This window comes from Lycium barbarum, chromosome 7, assembly GCF_019175385.1.
Source record: "Lycium barbarum isolate Lr01 chromosome 7, ASM1917538v2, whole genome shotgun sequence".
In the NCBI taxonomy this organism is placed as follows: domain Eukaryota; kingdom Viridiplantae; phylum Streptophyta; class Magnoliopsida; order Solanales; family Solanaceae; genus Lycium; species Lycium barbarum.
In genome coordinates, this window is record NC_083343.1 from 111,530,015 (window position 1) to 111,550,136 (window position 20,122).

Sequence of the window (20,122 nt, forward strand, 5' to 3'; positions counted from 1 at the left end):
TTAAACCCAACCTAACACAGGAATATGCTTAACCCCCTAGATTAATTATGCTAACACATACCGCGCTTAAACTGATGCTAAAATTAATATCAACATACAGGGACATGTAATTTAAACTAAGATACAAGAAAAATGCAAGTGAAATAAAAGGGACAGGGGATTACCTTCTTCGGGTGCAGCGAAGTGAGGCAAAGATTTCGATATAACCTCGAACACTTCAAATCTACTTCGAAACACTACGAATTCTGAATTTGTATATCCTCGAATCCAAACAGATGCCAAGGGCAAAAACAGAACAAAAAAAATGGTGTGGATTTCGACTCGATGTTAAACAATACTGCTAAAAGAATTAATATTTTCTATGGGGGGAATTTCTGCGGCTAATACAACTTGTTCTTGGGGAATTTCATGAATCGAAAAAATCCCCCCTTCAACGAACATAGAAATCAATATTTATAGGGGAAATCTAGGGTTTGCTTGTGAAGAAGAGAGAGAGGAGCGTGAAGAGGAAAGGAGCGGGGGACAAAGAGGAGTGGAGGCGGCAGAGGCGTGGGGGGACAAGGTGAAGTGGGTGCGAGGAGGAGCGGAAGAGAGAGGGTAGAGAGAGAAGGGGTAGGGTAGAGAGTGAGAGGGGTGAAGAGAAAGGGGGGTGTCGGCTGAAGGGTTAGGTTTAGGGAAATAAAATTGGGTCGGGTAGTGTTTAGGTTGGGCTGGTCCGTTTGGGTAATTATTTGGGCTGATGGTTTGAAGATGTGGGCTGGGAATAAAATGTGGACTGGTCTGAAAATTGGGTTGGGGTGAATTAAAATGGGTAGTGGCCTATGAATATTGTTTTGGGTTAATCCGAAAATATTAGGGGTGAATTGGGCTCGTATTTGAACTAATAATAGCTAGTGACTGTAATATAATAATGAAACGCTGATATTGATAAGAGGCTAATAATTATAGTAAAAATATAAATATATTTTTTAATTTGCCAAAAAATATTAGAAGCGTAAATAGGTATTTTGGAGGAGAGGCGGGACAAAATTGGGTGTCAACAGTATAAATGAAACGAATTTATTTCCCACACTTCTCATCTGGTCTTCTAAGTCTCAAATCATGAACGTAACCTAGTTTAAAGGTACAAGGTGTTACACTAAAAGTGCGGAATGCTAAGCAAAGTCTGAAAGATAAATACGGTAGCCAACAAGGCTAACATAACTCTGTCTAGCTCCTAATATAGTCTATGAAGCATCTACTGAAGTACTGTAAACCGACTGTTGCCAGGACGAGGCCCCCGGTATACCTAACTGTCTATAACTACTATAAAGACTATAGATAAATGATAATGCCCTGAAAGAACTGGGGCTTACAAATCAACTGATACTGGAGATCCTAGCGAGTAGATGAGTCATCCTGTAAATCGTTACCTGTATCGCGAGATGCATGCCCCGGGCAAAAGGGACGTTAGTAAATTTGAATTGCACTGGTATGTAAAGCAACTAAAAGAAAGAATTGTAAGTGGGGTGCTCGGGAAAGGGCAACCCAAATCAATAAACATGTATATATAATCTGAAACGGAAATTGAAATTGATAACTGAACAGAACAAAAGAAGTAAAGCAATAAGTAATCCCTATTATGAATATGAATTCACCTTGTTTAAATGAGTTAATCATATGTGAGGCCTCGACCCAATATAAGTACACAAAACAGTGGCCTTGGCCAACTAAATGCGTCAGTCAATGGCCTCAGCCAAGTATACATATACATAAGATTTTGCCCTCGGGCAAAGATACAGGTACTCAACATTCATCAACTTATATTAAGGAACTAAGAATCATATTGTAATACATAAGACTGGAATGCTGAACAATACTATGCTGAGACATGTATTCATGAACTGATTATGGAGTTTAAAGCATTAACTATTCATAAGTATACTGAGTTTTCATGACTGAGACGCGTGGGACTGAAAACACGAGTCTATACTGATTACGTACCGAGTTCACAATAATATAATGATAATCATGAACAACTACGAAACTATATTCTCAAAGGATAGAAGTTCTGAACTTTTCATGAACTGGGGCATAATCTCTATTTCTGATGCAGCTCGTAATAATCATGAAGAACAAGGCCTGGGGGAGATCAATAACGTTCCCACACGTAGATAGTTATCCTTACATACTTGTAATCACTCCAATCTAACGAACTAAACTCCTTCTCTAACGAAGAACACCAAAACTCTAACTTTGAATCGCTTGAGAAGGATTTACCTTGGAAATCCTATGTTTTGGTTGAAGAATCATGTTACTAATCATGAATTAATGTTAGAATTGATTAGGAATTGTTAGATAAATCTTACGTTGGCCTTGGAGGATGAGGAGAGGAGAGAAACAACTGCTTAGGGCATTAAAACGAAGTTGGAATGTCAAAAATGACATAAAAACGTCTAAGGGTCGCTTTATAGGCATGGGGTGAAGTACCCCTTGGCGAGCTCACCCCTCGCTCTGGACCTTACTGAGAGAGCTCCAGGGTGACCTCAAACCTTGCTTTGGCCCTCGCTGAGCGAGCTCCTAGCTCGCTTTGGTGCCTGCCGAGCATGCTTCAGTAAAATAGGCATAACTTTTTGTACAAAGCTTCGTTTGGGCTTCCCAATATACCATTGGAAAGGCATTGCAAAGGAATACAAATTTCATGCTTTAGGTTTTCGAAATTTCCAAATATATTTTCAAGAAATCAGGCTAGAAGTCATACCTTCCATAAACTTAGTCTATTCTATCGAATCTTATGCACCTCACTTATCCGTCTTGATTACAAAACAACTATTTCCACCCAAACTCATCCCGATGGAACTTCATATGGCTAAAATATCTCGTGAACACTCATTTAATACATTCACACCTAATGTGAATTTACGGAGTGTTACATTATATCTTCTTAAATATTTTAAGCACAAAAATAACACAGAAATATAAGAGAGCAAAACAGTTTTCATTAGAAGATATGCACCATAAAACCATAGTCATTAAATAATAACTAGACAGGTCAAATAACAGTAAGAGTTCAGATAGACGTAAGGACTAGAAATCATAGCAAATGGATCAGCTAAGGAAAGGTATGAGGAAGGATTGGAGGGAGACGAGGAATCTTTGGTAAGGGATTTGACTAAGTCCAATATAGCCTTGATTTTGTCTGCCCTCTCCTGATCTAGTGCCGCCTGTAAACTAGCAATCTGAGCATTCAACACCTTTTGCTCAAGACCATATTGTAGATGAAGTTGATCCACATTTTTTCTGATGCTGAATCTTGAGGGCAACAATCTCAGCCTCCTTAGCTGCTATTTGATCTATTAAGTTTTGTCGCTCAGCCTCATTTCCCTAACTTGGATCAGGTTGAACAATCTTTTCCCAAGTTCATGTGATATCCATGGACGTCAGATATTTCCATACTTTAATTGGTACTTGAAAATTCTCAAATATGTTCTACAACCATAACCCATATGCTAGTGCCTACTCTTTGTCTCCTCGTTGAGCAATTCTTTCTATGTGTTGAGGCATAAACCTTTGTAGATTTATCTGCACACCAGTTTCTATCAGCTCTATTAAGGCCATGTCCGAAAAACTGGCTTCACCCCCTACCTTGAATCTTTGGAAGAATCATCATGTGAACTACCTCAAAGTACAGCTGATATAGTTCAATCATTTCTTTTTTTTGCACTCTTTTAGACCTTACAGCAGTGGGGTTATTGGATAGCTTCCTAGTAATTTCCAAGGCTTTAGTCGTGCCATCTAGTGGTGGCCATTCACCCTTCACATAATGTGCCCAAACTTCTGAGGGCACATATAGCATTTCTCTTAATACCTGAACATTATGTGTACACTGCACTCCAAGCACGGTGTTGATCAATGCAGTGTTTGTGCAATTGGCATTGATATAGAACTCGGTACTTGCTTTCTTGCCAGTTTCCTCCCCTTTTCTCTAGGTATAAATAGGTTGCTCCAACCCTACAGGGCAATCTTTTCCGGTAGAGTAGGCATCTCTGGGCCTTCAAGACCAGTAACTACTCTTCCCCTCAAATGTAACTGCTCCAGCTACCATGGATTGGAGAAAAGAGGGTGATAGTTTGCATGACATGTTATCTATCCTAATGTATACCAGATGTTTTCCTATAGGATAGACCACGTTACTCTACCTATTCCAAGCTAGGGTTTGCCGAATAGTAACAACTAGAAAGTAAGGACACATCAATTTTTACATGGAAACCACCCAGCTCACAAAGGGTGAAAAAAACCCACGACCTACACCTCTGTAAGATTTTTCCCAAACTTTCACTACAACTGTGAGCCTTTGCAGATTCAAGTTACAAACTTTGTAACCTAGGAACTAACTCTAATTCCTATCTCACTAATCTCCCTAAACTAATGAGCCCACTTCAAGTTATCCCAACTTGAATTTGAATTTGACTAACGTTTATACCTAGAATAATTGTTTTATGAAAGCTGATAAAGTTGCAACTCGATAAATACTCCTAATACAAAATTCTAGACTCAAGAATTGTAACACATAAACTCTATGAAACAAATTCTTCAATCTTCTTCGTTGTATCAGGTCGCACTTCCGTAATCAGAATTCTCTCAAATATTGCATTGACAGTGTGCTCAATATTATGATTTTCTCTTTTTGTGAGTGCGTAGGTCTTCTGCATGGAATGTGTATGTGTGTGTGTGAGTGTGTGTGTGTGTGTGTGACTATATATATATAGCACTGGGTTTGCATCAAGTCGGCTGAACTCAATCCCTACATGGTAAAGTCCATTACGAGAGTTAAGGTTTGAGTTGACTTGGGATTCTTGCATTCACGTGGCTTCAATGTCTTTATACGAGTTTGAAGTATCTTGATAATTATGGCAAGAAATCTTTCAAACTTTTTCGCCAAATCTTTATCATAAATCAGAAATCGTATTCGTAGTAGGTATCTGAGCTGGAACATGTTCTTGGACCTGGTTCAACCACATGTCTTATTTATCTTTGAATCACCTCAGTGTCTAAGATGGAACATGTCCATAGACCTATTTCAACCAACTTCATCTTGCTTTTTCATCTTGTTCCTTCACTTATCTTGTAACTGACTCTGATATGGAACATGTCTACAGACCTGATTGTTGTTACTCGAATTAAGCACATTTTAAATATGAATCTGCAATACTAAAAACTAATCGACCTTATTATAATGTAGGACGTTGTTGGAAGTTTTATGGTGTTGCTGCCACAGAAGGAATCAACAAGATTAAAATTGGTAAATTGATTTCTTTATTCGAGCAAGAACTCGTGGACTGTGACACGAGTGCAGATATGGAATGTGAGGGAGGTCTCATGGATGATGCTTTTAAGTTTATCATCAACAACCATGGGCAAAGTCTTCTAGCCATTAGAAAACATAAATCAGGTATCCTTGTTGGTTTCTAGTCGATACAAACTGGTTCATACAAAGGATTTATTATTGAGAAAGTAAAAGGAGGTTATTCAGTAGTCATCGTAAATTTCGTTACTTTTCTGTCTTTCTGTTGCAGAAGGAAAAGGATTACGAATGATCAATTCACTATTGAGAACATTAACGCCAAAAAAATGAATATTGTGGTGTTCTAACTTTGGCAGATGAAACAAGAATGATGAGTGAATATCGGTATATGGCATTCATCTTATTGGACCTGTTTGTATGTTGTGCCACAACAGTGTTCCATGATCGCTCTAAGGACATAAATGTTGATTCTCATTATGTTTGTGACAAGGTTGCTTAATGTGATTTTAATATGTAATATATATGTGCCCGCTCACTCACAAATTGTTGATATTCTTATAAAAGGATTATTCTAATTATCTCCACTGTCTTTTACGTGACATTATGTTCATCATATGTCTGTCCAGATTATGGGAGTGCGATTCTTAGCCAAGTATTTTTCGCATAGCTATTTTGAACACATCTCAGATAGATCTACAATCTTATTCTTATCTTAGAATGGGCAATGTGCTAATTATCTCATAGTTGTGACTCCCACTATAAATAGATATACAACTCAAGCTCTATTACTCGCTCACTCATTCACCAAAACACTCTTAAGATTATAGTACAATTGATAAAATCAAATAATTTATTTTATGATGCAACTACAACAAATACAACAGTAGAACATAAATGCATTACGCGAAGGAGTTAATTGTTTTTAATTATACATAGGGAAAAGGGGAGGGAGGGGAGTATAAAGTGAGGATCGAGGAATCGAACTCTCACAAATAAGATGGAAGTTCAGGTAATTGACTAAAGCTATCATGATTCCTACCCTCTCCAAGTGACTAGATTGGCTTCACTGTTCTAAATAGAGAGAAAGATTTTTTTTAAAATTCGATCAAGAATCTCATCATTTATTAAGTGGTCCAATATCGATCAAGTTGGACTGTACGTCTATGTCACAATACCTTTTTGTATCTAAAAAAATTATAATTTCGAATCGGAGCAAATCCAATCTAATAAGTTAGAATTCACGTTTCAAATTATAAAAAAAAAAAGAGAAAGATAAAAAGTGAGCAAAGGGATCATTTAAATGCCATGACCAAAACAAGGGGTGGCAACATCAGCCTATACAATCATGACCCGTCCAACTCCCTTTAGGTTTGGGCAGGTTAGTTACTCGCTTATTTTATTGGATCATTTGCACTTTTGGCCCTATTTTGTGATGGTCTTTTACTTTTTGCCTGTCATGAGAAACAACTATGTTACGGCTTATAATTCTATATTTCACATCATTTACTCATAAGTTATGTCTCGCACTCTTAAAGAACTTATGTCACACATTAGGTATAAGTTTGATTTCGAAGGGAAAAACCCGTCTGGAGGACAAATCGTGCAATTTCTTCTATTTTATTAACTCAGTCTATTTCAATCCGCTTAATTCAACTCATTTAAAGACTGATATGTAGCCTAATTGGACCTATGAGAAACTTTATCTAAATATTTTTAAAATGACATTTTCTTATTTGATATGTTATACATAATCATAATATAAGTACAAATTTTTTATTAAGTACTCAAACAAATTATAAGAAAATAAACAAAAAATTTAAAACATAGTAAGAATTGGACGGATTGAGTTATGACCCAATGTTTAACCCATTCCAACCCAAATAATTTATAAGCGGATCAATGATCTGCTTATTTATTAACTCAACTCATTTTGACATGTCCAATTTTAACCTAATCCGCTCATGTTGACACCCCCAAATAAGAAAATATGAGCAGACAGACACATTTGAAACGTTGAGTAGCAGCCTCGCGTGTGGCTTTAGCGAAGGATTGGACAGATAATCAATGGCCTCTGCCGCTTTGATTCCTCGGTGCAAACTGCTATTGCACTAATTTGTATAGTGAGTAAATACAAGTAACCAATAAACAAACATTTGAATTGACCACTTAAATCTCACCATGTGACTGACACATTTTCAGTCTTCACACGTGTTTTTTGACTCTATATATTCATGTCATTCTCATACTCCAATATGGTCCCTTGCACACTTTCTTTTCCAATGTGAAAAATTTCGGAACCGTCAAATGGTGCTTTTTTATTCAAATTTCCTGCAGTTTTGGTTGTAAAAGTACTACGGTTTCTATAAGCTCTTTTGCCAGTTTAATAATTGTAGCTCAAAAGGAAAAAAAAAATGAAGGGAAAATAAAGAGATTAACATGTTAGGCTCAACCACTGCCAAGATATTTTTAATATGGTGTACTACTATCTGCTTTGGACTAAGCCCCCATAAAAGTATTCTTAAACCTTAGTATAATGTACTTCATTTTTTTCCAGTTATTAGCGAGATTTTGGTTCACACAACCCAACAAGCTCCCCCTTAAATCACGTTTCACATAGCCTATCAACAAGGCACTCGCAATAATTGGCCAATCGACGGTTGCTCTTCGAACTAAGTTTCGCATGGCCTATTACTTAGCTTGTTTGGAGATTCATCATTGAATGCCACTCAGATCGTCCGAGTATCTTGTGGCCATCAAAGCTTGCATTCTAGTTCTTCTAGTGTGCGTGTGGCTTCAATCTACTTTTGCCTGGATGGGATATGCTGAGTAATCTTTACTTGTACTCCTAATTTCCTAACATTATTAACAAGTGGAAGACACCATAGTAAAGATGGTAAACTGAGCCTCACGTCATTGCTCTGCTATATCTTTATATTCGTCATGTCAAATTTGTTGAACTCAACTAACTCAAATATGTTTAATATGGTACGATAATATATATCTGTTTGGATTAAACACGTATGACTAAATATGAGCACGTAAATCAGTGCTAACTTTATTGAACATAATTACTTGATAACTTTTGACAAATTTGTTTGGATGTAGTTTTTTCATTAACTGGACTTGGGTGCTACGACCAATTGAGATCTCGTATGGGATGGAAAAGTCTATTTAGGGCCTCAAGGCAGTACGTTTTTTTCAAGCTAGGTAAAGATCAACCACTAAGAAATAAAAACAAGACGGCTAAGAAATTATCCTATCAACTCATTTAGTCGTTTTTTTTTTCATTTAGTTGTCTTGTTTACCTTCTTTTCCTTCTCTTTTAAAGCTATTTTAGGTGAAGTGAAATTGTGAATAGAATGGGACGGGATTAGTAAGATGGGAACTCTATATCTAAAAATGCAACATATAATTACCTCTAAATCTCTAATAAAAAATATAGTTATAGGTATTATAATTAGGTTAACTAGTGTGATGAACATTTGACCGCTTTGGATAAGCCTTTCTCTTTATTTTATTTTTAATCAATTCTTCCCTCTAGCAAGTCGCATCTATGGACAACATTGGACATCATAGTGTAGCATATAATCCCCTTTTTAAAATATTCTTTAAGATAATATATAGTTGTTGACTTGTCATACAAAAGCGTGTGGTTAGCAGAGTGTAAGAATTCTGGTGCTAAACCCAAGGCAAAGAAGCGTCTTAAGCATAATCATGCAATAATTACTTTATTTGTACATCATCTTTAGTGCGTACATATTGGGTTAGAGAAGAGGGTAGTCAAACTTCACAATTTAAAACATCCAAAGTGCTCGAAAGAAAAAAAAAATATTACTGCATTAAAGTGGATTTATCGATAATTTAACTTATTTGCTATGCCTTAATCACAAACTAAGTGGAATCAGTTATATAAATACTATAGATTCATTCCTGTACTAACTCAGTTCACTAGTGACATTATCTGACATTATCTATTTTGGTTTAGTCTGAAATGCTTAAGACTTGCTTTCTTATGTCTAACATTCCTTCCAAGAAATATCACACTTATTCCCGCAATAACAAATATGTAGAAAGTTTTTAACTGAACTAATAGTATAGTTCTAATATGCCAAGCTTTTAAAATTTATTTATTTTGAAAAATGTTTTTTGTAGTGTTTTTCAAAAAAATAGTTTTGGATAAGTAGCGGTTTGTGTTTGACTAATTAATTTGAAAAATACTTTTGTCAATATTAGCGCAGTATTTTGTGTTTGGTCAATGTTCCAAAGTACTTCTGGAGAAAAACTATTATTTTTAGCTTTTGAAGAACAGTTTTGCAACTATTCAAAAGCGCTTATCTTTTTCCGCACAACTATTGACCAAACACCTTAATTTTCAAAAATAAGCACTTATATCTTACCAAAAACTTGGTCAAATAGGCTATAAGAAGAATAATGACAAACATCGAACAAAATGCCAGCTTAATACTCCTTCCGTCTCAAAATATTTGTCGCTTTTTGATTTACATACCCCTTGAGAAACAATGATTAGAAGGGGGTTTTTTTACTACTTTAACCTTATTTATGTCTAAGCTATCATCTCTTTACATTAAATGTTCAAATCAATTTATGTGTTAAAGAAGGAGTTTGTAGTTTTGAAGAAAAATTCTACCAAGGGTGGAATGGGGAAACAATGATTAATTTTGCCTTAAACTCTGAACACGACAAATATTTTGAGACGGAGAGAGTAATGTACTAATAGTATGCCTTAGTTCCAACTTTCTTTCTTACTTTCTCCTTTTACCTTACGATAGGTCAACGAACTCTAGGCTATCGCATAGATTAGAATGAAATGTCAGAATAGAATTTGATTATCGGAAATGTAATTACTTTTTCTAATTGGACGAATAGCCGCTTTTAGCTCCCTATTCAAAACAGCTCACAAACTAATTGGAGTCTATTTTTCAAATGAAAATTGGACGAATATCCGTTTTTAACTTCAAGTTTGTACTTCGGATCCGTGGTCTAAAGTGCTCAGCTTCCGAACTCAGTCATGAAATTAGGATTTGGCAGTTCAAATTTTATATACGAAGATTTGGAGTTTGAAATTTAATACTCGAATTTTGAAGTTTGATTCTAAGTCGGCTAAACTTTAAATATTTTATTAGTTTTGACTATATTTTAAATAGTGCTCCTAAAAGCAACCAATTTGTACATTTCGTCCATATCTTTTCGGGTCCGTGGCATTTTTCACCCTTAATGTGTGCTCTTTTTTTCAACTTGCACCCTATCCTATTTTTTTTATGATTTAAACCCCAATCTCTTTATTTCCTTGCAAAACAATAAATTCACCCTTTTTATAAATTTACCATGAGGGCAAAATAGGAATACAAATAATATATCTTTTTTTCCTTCAATTTATTTATTTTATTAGAACTGCAACAACAATAAATTTTATTTTCAAAGCTCTTTTTTTATTTTTTTATTTTTTTATTTTAAGTGATATTTCTCTATCAATAGTTGCTAAACATTTGGAGTTCTTATTGTTACAAGTTTGTCATTTTTCCTTTATAATTTAATTACTACTAATTTATAAAGGAAAAACGACAAACTTGTAACAATAAGAACTCCAAATGTTTAGCAACTATTGATAGAGAAATATCACTTAAAAAAAAAAAAGAGCTTTGAAAATAAAATTTATTGTTGTTGCAGTTCTAATAAAATAAATAAATTGAAGGAAAAAAAGATATATTATTTGTATTCCTATTTTGCCCTCATGGTAAATTTATAAAAAGGGTGAATTTATTGTTTTGCAAGGAAATAAAGAGATTGGGGTTTAAATCATAAAAAAAAATAGAATAGGGTGCAAGTTGAAAAAAAGAGCACACATTAAGGGTGCAAAATGCCACGGACTCTATCTTTTCTGAGTTCAAGTTTACGCAACAAATTATGTTTTACTTCTATTATATTCTTTTCAGGGATAAGTTCGATTTTCATTCAGGAGTAAACTAGTAAATCCTCTTCTGCACACGTAGAACTTTCTTCTACTTGTATAGCCAGTACTACTAACTTTCCACTTTAACTGAGCTAGAAAAATCTTTTTTTGTATAAATAACCACTTCTTGAGATTTATTTCCTCAAGCACATTTTCTATTGAGAAAAATCTGAAATAGAAGTGGGGGAAGAGAGAGAGAGGGGGGTCATGATGGCAAGTATAAGAGAACTTTACTTTGTTTTCATGAAATATGATCCAGAATATGAGCGCCTTAAATCCAACAGGTTAGAATTATCTTATTATTATCTTCTAATGCAAAAGCATTTGTTACCAAAAAGAAAAAAAGGAATGGCTAAGATTCTTAGTTTTAGTTTTGACAGAATACATAGATAGACATTTAAATTTGGCCTCTTCTGTTTGACCTCTTCTGTCAGTTCAACACTCCAACTTACAATATGATCATATAGACACTTCAATTCTATCTTCAATTTGTCAGTTGAATACTTCAACTTACAAAATGATCATCCTGACACCTCTAAATCGAATGCCCACGAGATACAATGGAGACAATTTGAGGTGTCTAGATGTGTAATCTCAAAGTTGAAATGTTTAATTGTCAGTTCAGGCCAAGTTATCTATGTATTTTGTCTTTACTTTTTACTAATTTGTCTAAAAATGACGTACATAATATTATAGAACGAAGAAGGGAATTAGCCAAGAGCTTGATGTGTACTTGTGCAAGAAGCATGATGAGTTGTTAGAAAATACCCTTGAGCCAGGCAGCTACAACAAGACAATGTCCTTAGTTATCGTTGATGGCTTTGCTGTAGAAATCACCGATGATCAGGTATCTTTTATGGGTTCTGAATTTGCCATCGAATTTACAGGTGTCCTTGTTTTAGTTACAAAATTCACAAGTAAATATTTTAATAAATTTTCTAATACGAATACAAGATCTAAAAAAATAATTATTGAATTATTGAGACTTTTTGAAGCAGTATCTTATAATAACTCCGCCCCTATTAGTACAATAGAAAAAAAAATTCAAAATTTTTTTTTCTAAAAATATTTTTCAGAAGAAATGTTGTTTCATTATCCAACACTCTCTAGAATCTAAAAACTATTTTAACTTGACTAGTGGAGAAAAACATAAGCAAAAAAGGTCTTTGTTTTTTTTTTCCTTTTTTTTTTTGGTTGTCGAAAAATGACTTGTTTCTTGAATTCCTCCCCTAACAAACACACATTTTCACCTTTTTATGTATTTTTCTGGTGAATAGGATGTTCCAATAATTTGAATATTAATTAATTTAATTCTTAACATTATTGGCATTTCACAAATTTTACAGGCTAATGTGCTTCGATCTGCAAAAGACGTGAGGGTTGTGGAGAAAAACCAAGAATTGGCATAATGCAGGCCAATATTAGGATTTGAGGCGTTTGAATTATTTCTTGCTACTAAATGGAATTTAGAAAAATAAAATTAGAAAAAAACATATGGGGGGTGGGACAAGAATATTGCGTTAGTAAATGCTTGGTCTTATGGGACGACAAAGCATATATATTTTATATATATGAAGTCATTAATATTGTACTTTAGATAATAACTGCTCTCTCAACTTAACCCCATCCCCGCCCCCCAACCCCACTCTCCCAACCACGGCCATGTATTTACTTTTTATTCTACCTGTCTCAAATTATCTGTCGTGATTATAAAAATCATTGTCTCAAATTATTTATTATTTAACAGTTTAAGATAAAATTAATTATATTTTTTCACTTCACCCTTAGTAGTTATTGTTTTTGAAGATTACAAACAACTCAACTATGGAGTGATATCACGATTGTTCAAAACCAACGAAGGCTAAAATAATTAAAATTTCCTCCTAATTAATATTTATTAAGAGGCGTGTAAAACAAAATCACAACAAATAATTTGAGACAAAAGGAATAATTAGTACTTAATAAAAGTGCAATCAGTGCCTCGTGCGAGTCCCGTTGATCCTGTTCTGTCTTTTGATAGGATATATTAAATTAATATATAGAGTGGTAATGTAAAACCCATTAAATCAAATTTATTCAACTTAGGACTTTGGAGAGGAGATATATTGACTTCAAATTATGCTTATTACCAAAGTTTGTAATCTGGTGCTAGTACTCACTACTTACTGGAGTCTTCATTTGGGAGTTAATTAACATAAAATTAATTTAAAAGAAAAAAGCAAATCTTATGCTTTATTTCTTCTTCTTCCACCTCCACTTCATAATCTTTATTGGTCTAAACATCTCCCTTTTTTTTTTCTTTTTTTTTTTTTGGTTTAACCATCCATGTTTGGAATGCCAATCTAGTTCGATGAGTTCGGATTTTCATTTTAGAAAATGTAGGAGGTTTTAGTAGCTATCAAAGGTGACTACACTCACAGAACTCAAACTTAAAACCTTCTTTAATTAAGAGTGGATGAACTTTAATTTTAATTTGTCGTTTCACCGTACATTTTGGTGGTCTTTTGTTTATGTCTTGTTCTTACTCTTCCCAATTTCTCATTATTTGTCTTGCTTGTCATTCACTCTCTCCGTCATCAATGGCGGATGCAGTAAAAGATTCATTTAAATCCAATATTTTTAATGTGGAGCAAAAATTTATATATAAAAATTTACTAAAATTGCAACAAATAGTAGGTCTAAATTCATAGTTTTAAAAATACAGTAAATTCAATAATAAGAACATTGAAGATTTCAACGCATAGAATTTAAATTTTGTGTCCGACTTTGTCCTGCATATTAAATTAGACTAGAATGTCCGATTTGGAGTTAGCTTTGATGGATAATATACCGGCATAAATTCAGGCACAACTCTAAAGAGTATTAGTACTATGTTTACAGAAAAATTTCGAGTTATATACTACACACCAGCCTAATAAAGCCTACAACAAAAAATAACCATACTCTTTTTCAAAATTTAGTCAGTATAATTATTATAATAAGTGTGTACACACAAATTATACATACACTTATTGTTTGGTAGTTGGTTAGGATTATGCAGGTATTAGTAATATAGGTATTAGTAATGCAAATATTAGTTATGCAGGTATTAGTAATGCAGATATTAATTATGCAAGTATTAGCAATACAGGTATTAGTTATGCAGGTATTAGTTATGCAAGGTTTAGTTATACATAAATTATTTCTTTGGATGTTGGTTTGTTATATTAAAAGTTAAAAAATATTATATACTTTTTAGAATTGAAATATTAGTTTACAATTAAAATTAAAATACTTTTTTACGAAACATTAAAATATTATAGTAAATTTTTTTTAAAAAAAAAATGTGTTTAGAAAAGGAAAGTATTTAGTGCGCAGTGGTAAGGGTAATATTATCATTTCAACATTTTATTCATGTATTGGTTATTCATGTATTAGTTATTCTATCTTCTACCCTGTATAAACTAATACATAGATTCCCTCATAACTTATACATGTATTAGTTATGCGGGTTTTTAAATTGCAAACCAAACATCGTATTATTTTTATACATGAATAACTTACTTATTAACTAGCTACCAAACGCTATATATATATACAGAAATTAATATATGAATAAGGTGTCTGTTTACTAGCTACCAAACGAGGTATAAGTTAATACAAAAATTAATACATGAATAACTTGCTGCCTCTTATCCAGCTACCAAACGACCCAATATACACTGACAATTACAACCCGGGTTATTTAGCTACCTGATTAAAGTTGTGTAGAGCTAGCAATTACAAGCATATGGGTGGTCCAGTTGCGTAGATAATTTGAGTCTGTCGTCCACAGAAGCAGTGGAGGATGTAGCTTGTCGGTGTCGAGTTCATATGAATTCAGTATATTCAGCACAGAATATAAATTGATATGTAAAAATTAACTAAAATTGCATAAAGAGTAGGCATGAATCCATAACCTTAAAAATATACTAGGTTCAATGGGGTTATTTGCACTTTTGGCCCTATTTTGTGCTGGACTTTTATTTTTACCCTTCAAATTGGGCTGGTCTTTAATATTTGCCCTTCAAAATCGAATTCTTTATTCTTTAAGAGAGATGTGGATATTATGATGCATAACTTATGTCCCTCCAGGCATAAGTTCGATTTTGAAGAGCAAAATTTAAAGACCAGCCCATTTGAAGGACAAAATTAAAGACCAGTCCATTTGAAGGGTAAACCCGCGTGCAATTACATCGGTTCAATGAGAAGATTACATAAAGAGCACATATGAACTCATAACTTTAAACATATATAATTGAACGGTTCAATGCAAAGAATGCACGAACAATTACATGGTGAGACAAAGAAAGGCAGATTCCTTTCAGTACGTAGAGTGTAAGTTGTGGACATTATTATATTCATGAGATTGATGTGAAACTTTTCATACTGCATTTTCTCGTCAGCCTTTTGCAGTATATCTAGTTAAGGTTATAAAGGAGGACATAATTATTATTTTTTCACTAGCAAACCCACCATTTTTCAACAAAGTTTGAGAGCAAGTTGTCTGACATTAATAGTGTGGGGATCATTGTACAATACCTGCACTTACTACACTTCACATGCAACAGTTTTTCTGTTACGTTTTTTTTTTTTTTTCCTTTGGACGATGATGATCAATTCATTGTTGCTGGCCCTACTACTCATTCTTCCCCATGACTTAATATAGTCGAAAACAAATGGCATTTGGCCAAATACTTGCTGTGACTTGCTGTCTCTTTCTCTTCCACAAAATATGTGGCGAGCTGATCCAAGCAGCTCATTTTGAATATCTCTAAAGTTGGCTCTCAAGTCCACTCTTGAGCTTCACAGGCACGTGGATGAGTATCTGCATAAAAAGTGCATCAAGTGTAGCATGAGTAAAATAAACAACGTGCAACCAGTAAATATCATTAACCACCCGGGGGCGGCTAAAGCAAAATTTTGACCGGAGATCTTTATCTTCTTATGTTTGTATATTTTTTTATTTGACGCATATTTTTCTAGCTTTTTAAGATTTAAAGGTTGATACTTTGATGGCAAAATAATTTCTCGTTACTTCAAATGCTTGCTACAATGCTTGAAAATATGAAAAAGCAAAAAAAAAAAAAAAAAAAAAGGGAATTTCGATATGCTATTTTCTTGATTGGTTCTATTCTTATTTTTGACATAGGAAGTAAAAACTTCACGCGGCTCTCTTTTCATCTTATTTTTGAACGACTGAAAATATGTGACACAGTTTTTACTATGGTAAAAAAACTGAAAGGAAATTAAAAAGTAAAAAATGTAAGGCACTTGTCAAAATAGTACAAAATATATAGAAATGCATTTTCACAAAACAACATCTCTAAAAATCGTTTTCTTGTAACCAAAGGACTATTATGTAATCCAAAATACTAATAAACCATTGGAATCATAATTAAAACATAATATTCTTCTGAAAAGTATTGTAATTCTTTAAAAAAATAATCATCCCAATAAAAAATGAGGCCTTAGTGATTGGGGGGCCTAAGGCAAAGGCCTTAGTTGCCTTATGCTTAAGCAGCCCCTGCTGAACCACCTCCCAACAAGATAGTGGCCAGCATGGCCAAAGAACAGGAGCGGAACTAGCTCATGGGGTGCGGGTTCGGTCGAACCCAGTTGTTTTGATTCAAATTTTATATTTGCATTAAAAAATTCATTGAACATATATAAATTATTAATTTAGAACCCAATGACTTTTAAAAATTAAATGTTGAACCCATAAACATCAATCCTGACTCCGCCTCTGCCAGAGAATACTAACTTTATAACCTGTGGAGTCAATATATTGAATGAACTGAACAGATGTAAATTGTAGAATGGCATAAACAAGTATATATGCACAAACACTGTATAGTAAGATAGAAAAACATGTTTGATACTCATGTTTTCACAAAGTTAACCCTGCATTTAAACTTATGTGATGCGTGTTTGACTAGATACAAGAGTTCAAAAAAGAAAAACATTTGAAATTTGTGATCAGTCTTTAACTTTTAAGCATGTTATGAAAATTCTTGTGGCTATATATAAAATTTATCATTGCTATGAAATAAAACAGTTTAAAATTAAAGTATTAAATATAGAAAAGTGGTATTGCCTTCCTTAATGACTCGTTTGTCTCTCCTTGTCAAATCGAATTGATTTAGTGTCATCTATATTGAACAAAAACTGATGTAACTGAGCCTATATAATTCCAAATATTAAAATATTTCAATTTGATGACGCAAGTTATTCAAGTTATCAATCAATATCTAGTTGACCCATTTATGTTATGTTTATTTGGTCATATCATTTTATATTTATTTATTTACTTGCTCCACCTTCACAAGTTGTTACTTTTAAGTAAATACGTTCTTTACATTGGCAATATAAACTCTTGAAAATTAAGCACTTCAGCTATGCTTTTATGCTTGTTTTCAACTTGATTTTTTATGGCGATTCTCACTTCATGTTGGTTAGTAAAAAATATACATTAAAATTAGTCATTGCAAATTCTAGATCCATCTCAACTTAAGAGTGATGAGCAAATTAAAGCTTTAGTAGTCTAGTATTTGATGTTTTCTAGTGATGTAGCTGTAACAATCCGATATTTTACGAGTGAATTTTAGAGTTAACTCTTTAAGTATGGTTTACTTAAGTGGGTAAGTACGAATTACATGTGTATTTATATGTTTACAGTTAAGAGTCATTTATAAGTATAATAAGGTGTGAGATGAATTATTAGTTTACTTGGTCAGAGGGTTAAAGGATTAGTTAGTTAAGGGGAAATGATTAATTATTAATAAATGGTAAGAGTAATGGGCTAAGCCCACCATCCCTGCTATTCGGGTAATTGGCCTTAGAAGTATGTGGTGAATAGAGGAAACTATTCATTCTACCTAGGCTCAGAGAAAAAGAAAAGTAACTGCTACGAGGGGGAAAACAGGAAGCATCATACGAGAGAATTAGCATCGTGAGGGTGAGGAAGAGTAGAATTTCCAACAATCATATTCAGGTACTACACTTCATTCCTTCCATAGCTATGTTTCATTAATGGATCTAGAATGGGTAGTGCCTACAGTTAATTCCTCGTAGAATAATGCCAAAAAAATTCATCTTGAGGGGACAAAATGATTATGGAAGCCATGAATGTGTTTATTGGGCTTTGGGAATAGAAATATTATTTAGGAAAAATGACCTAATAATACTACTTAAGACTTTATATTACAAAATATAAGGATACTTTTTTTTTTATTTACAAAACATATTAACAAAATTACAAAGTATACCGGATTTGGGCTTAATGGGATACCCACAATTTTGGGCTTTTTTAAGGAAGAAAATCTGATTTTAAATGTGAGCCTAATTTTAGGATAGTTACCAATCAACTTCTTCATTTTCATTTTAAAAAAATTTCTCTCTCTCTCTCTCCCTCTATGATAGACACCATTTCGAGATCTAAAATTATCTTATCTCCTAGTATAAATTTTCAAACCAATATTACAAAGTATTTTTTTATTACTGACCTGTGTATTAATTCTATATAAATATTGGTTTATATCATTTTGAGATATGTTTGATTATTGTGTGTTTGAATTTTTTTACAATTTATATAAACTGTAGTTTTCAAAAATATTGAAAACTAATATATGTATGAAATGTGTATGGATTCTACTCTATATTAGTTTTTAGGTATATGCGGCACAGTGTGTATGAAATGCGAATAAATTCTATATGAATTAGTTTTAAAAATGTTGAAAATTGATATGCGTATGAAATCTGGTTTGTATCAATCAGAAACTTATTATACATATATACTTTCTCATAATCTATACATACTTTGATAAGATTTTATACAATTTATATGTACTTTATCATAATCAAAATATATACAACTTTTATACATATTTCATACATAAAAATTATAAAAAATTGTTATACATATGGATCAAAAATTGTTCAAGCTAGCCAAGGCGAGGGAGAGAAAGGCACGTGATGTGGTTCAAGTGAAGTGCATCAAGGACGAGCATGGCAAAGTATTGGTAGAGGAGACTCTCATTAGACGGAGATGACAGTCATACTTCTCCAAACTCTTAAATGAAGAAGGGGACAGAGACATTGTGTTGGGAGATCTCGAACATACTGGAAGGCGTCAAGATTTTGGGTATTGCAGGAGTATTAAGGTTGAGGAGGTTAAGGGTGCTGTTCGTAGGATGCGCAGGGGAAGAGCGACCGGACCTGACGAGATTCCTGGGGAATTTTGGAAGAGTGCGGGCCCGGAAGGTTTGGCGTGGCTGACTAGGTTGTTTAATGTCATCTTTAAGACGGCAATGATGCCTGAAGAATGGAGGTCGAGTGTAATGGTCCCTCTATACAAGAACAAGGGAGATATCCAGAGTTGCAACAACTATAGAGGTATCAAGCTGCTAAGCCATACTATGAAAGTGTGGGAAAGAGTGGTGGAGATGAGGGTGAGGAAAGGCGTGTCTATTTCAGAGAATCAGTTCGGATTCATGCCGGGACGCTCAACTACAGAAGCCATCCATCTTGTGAGGAGACTGGTGGATCAGTATAGGGAGAGGAAGAGGGACTTACACATGGTATTCATTGACCTAGAAAAGGCTTACGACAAAGTTCCAAGAGAAATCCTATGGAGATGCTTGGAGGCTAAAGGTGTACCTGTGGCGTACATTAGGGTGATCAAGGACATGTATGAGGGAGCCAAAACCAGGGTAAGGATAGTCGGAGGAGACTCAGAGCACTTTCCAGTTATGATGGGGTTGCATCAAGGATCAGCTCTTAGTCCGTTCTTATTTGCCTTGGTGATGGATGGATAGACGCGGCAAATTCAAGGTGAGGTGCCATGGTGT

The 20,122-nt window shown here is 33.9% G+C and overlaps 1 protein-coding gene across 1 annotated transcript; it reads left to right on the forward strand.

Annotated features, from left to right (window-relative positions):
* The first annotated feature begins 11,261 nt into the window (after positions 1-11,261).
* Positions 11,262-12,983, forward strand: LOC132602428 (subtilisin-like protease SBT2.4). The gene is made up of 3 exons (XM_060315280.1): positions 11,262-11,539; positions 11,952-12,102; positions 12,602-12,983. Exons 1-3 carry the CDS (start codon positions 11,463-11,465, stop codon positions 12,662-12,664), a joined length of 291 nt encoding a protein of 96 aa, XP_060171263.1. The 5' UTR covers positions 11,262-11,462; the 3' UTR covers positions 12,665-12,983.
* Positions 12,984-20,122: the final 7,139 nt, after the last annotated feature.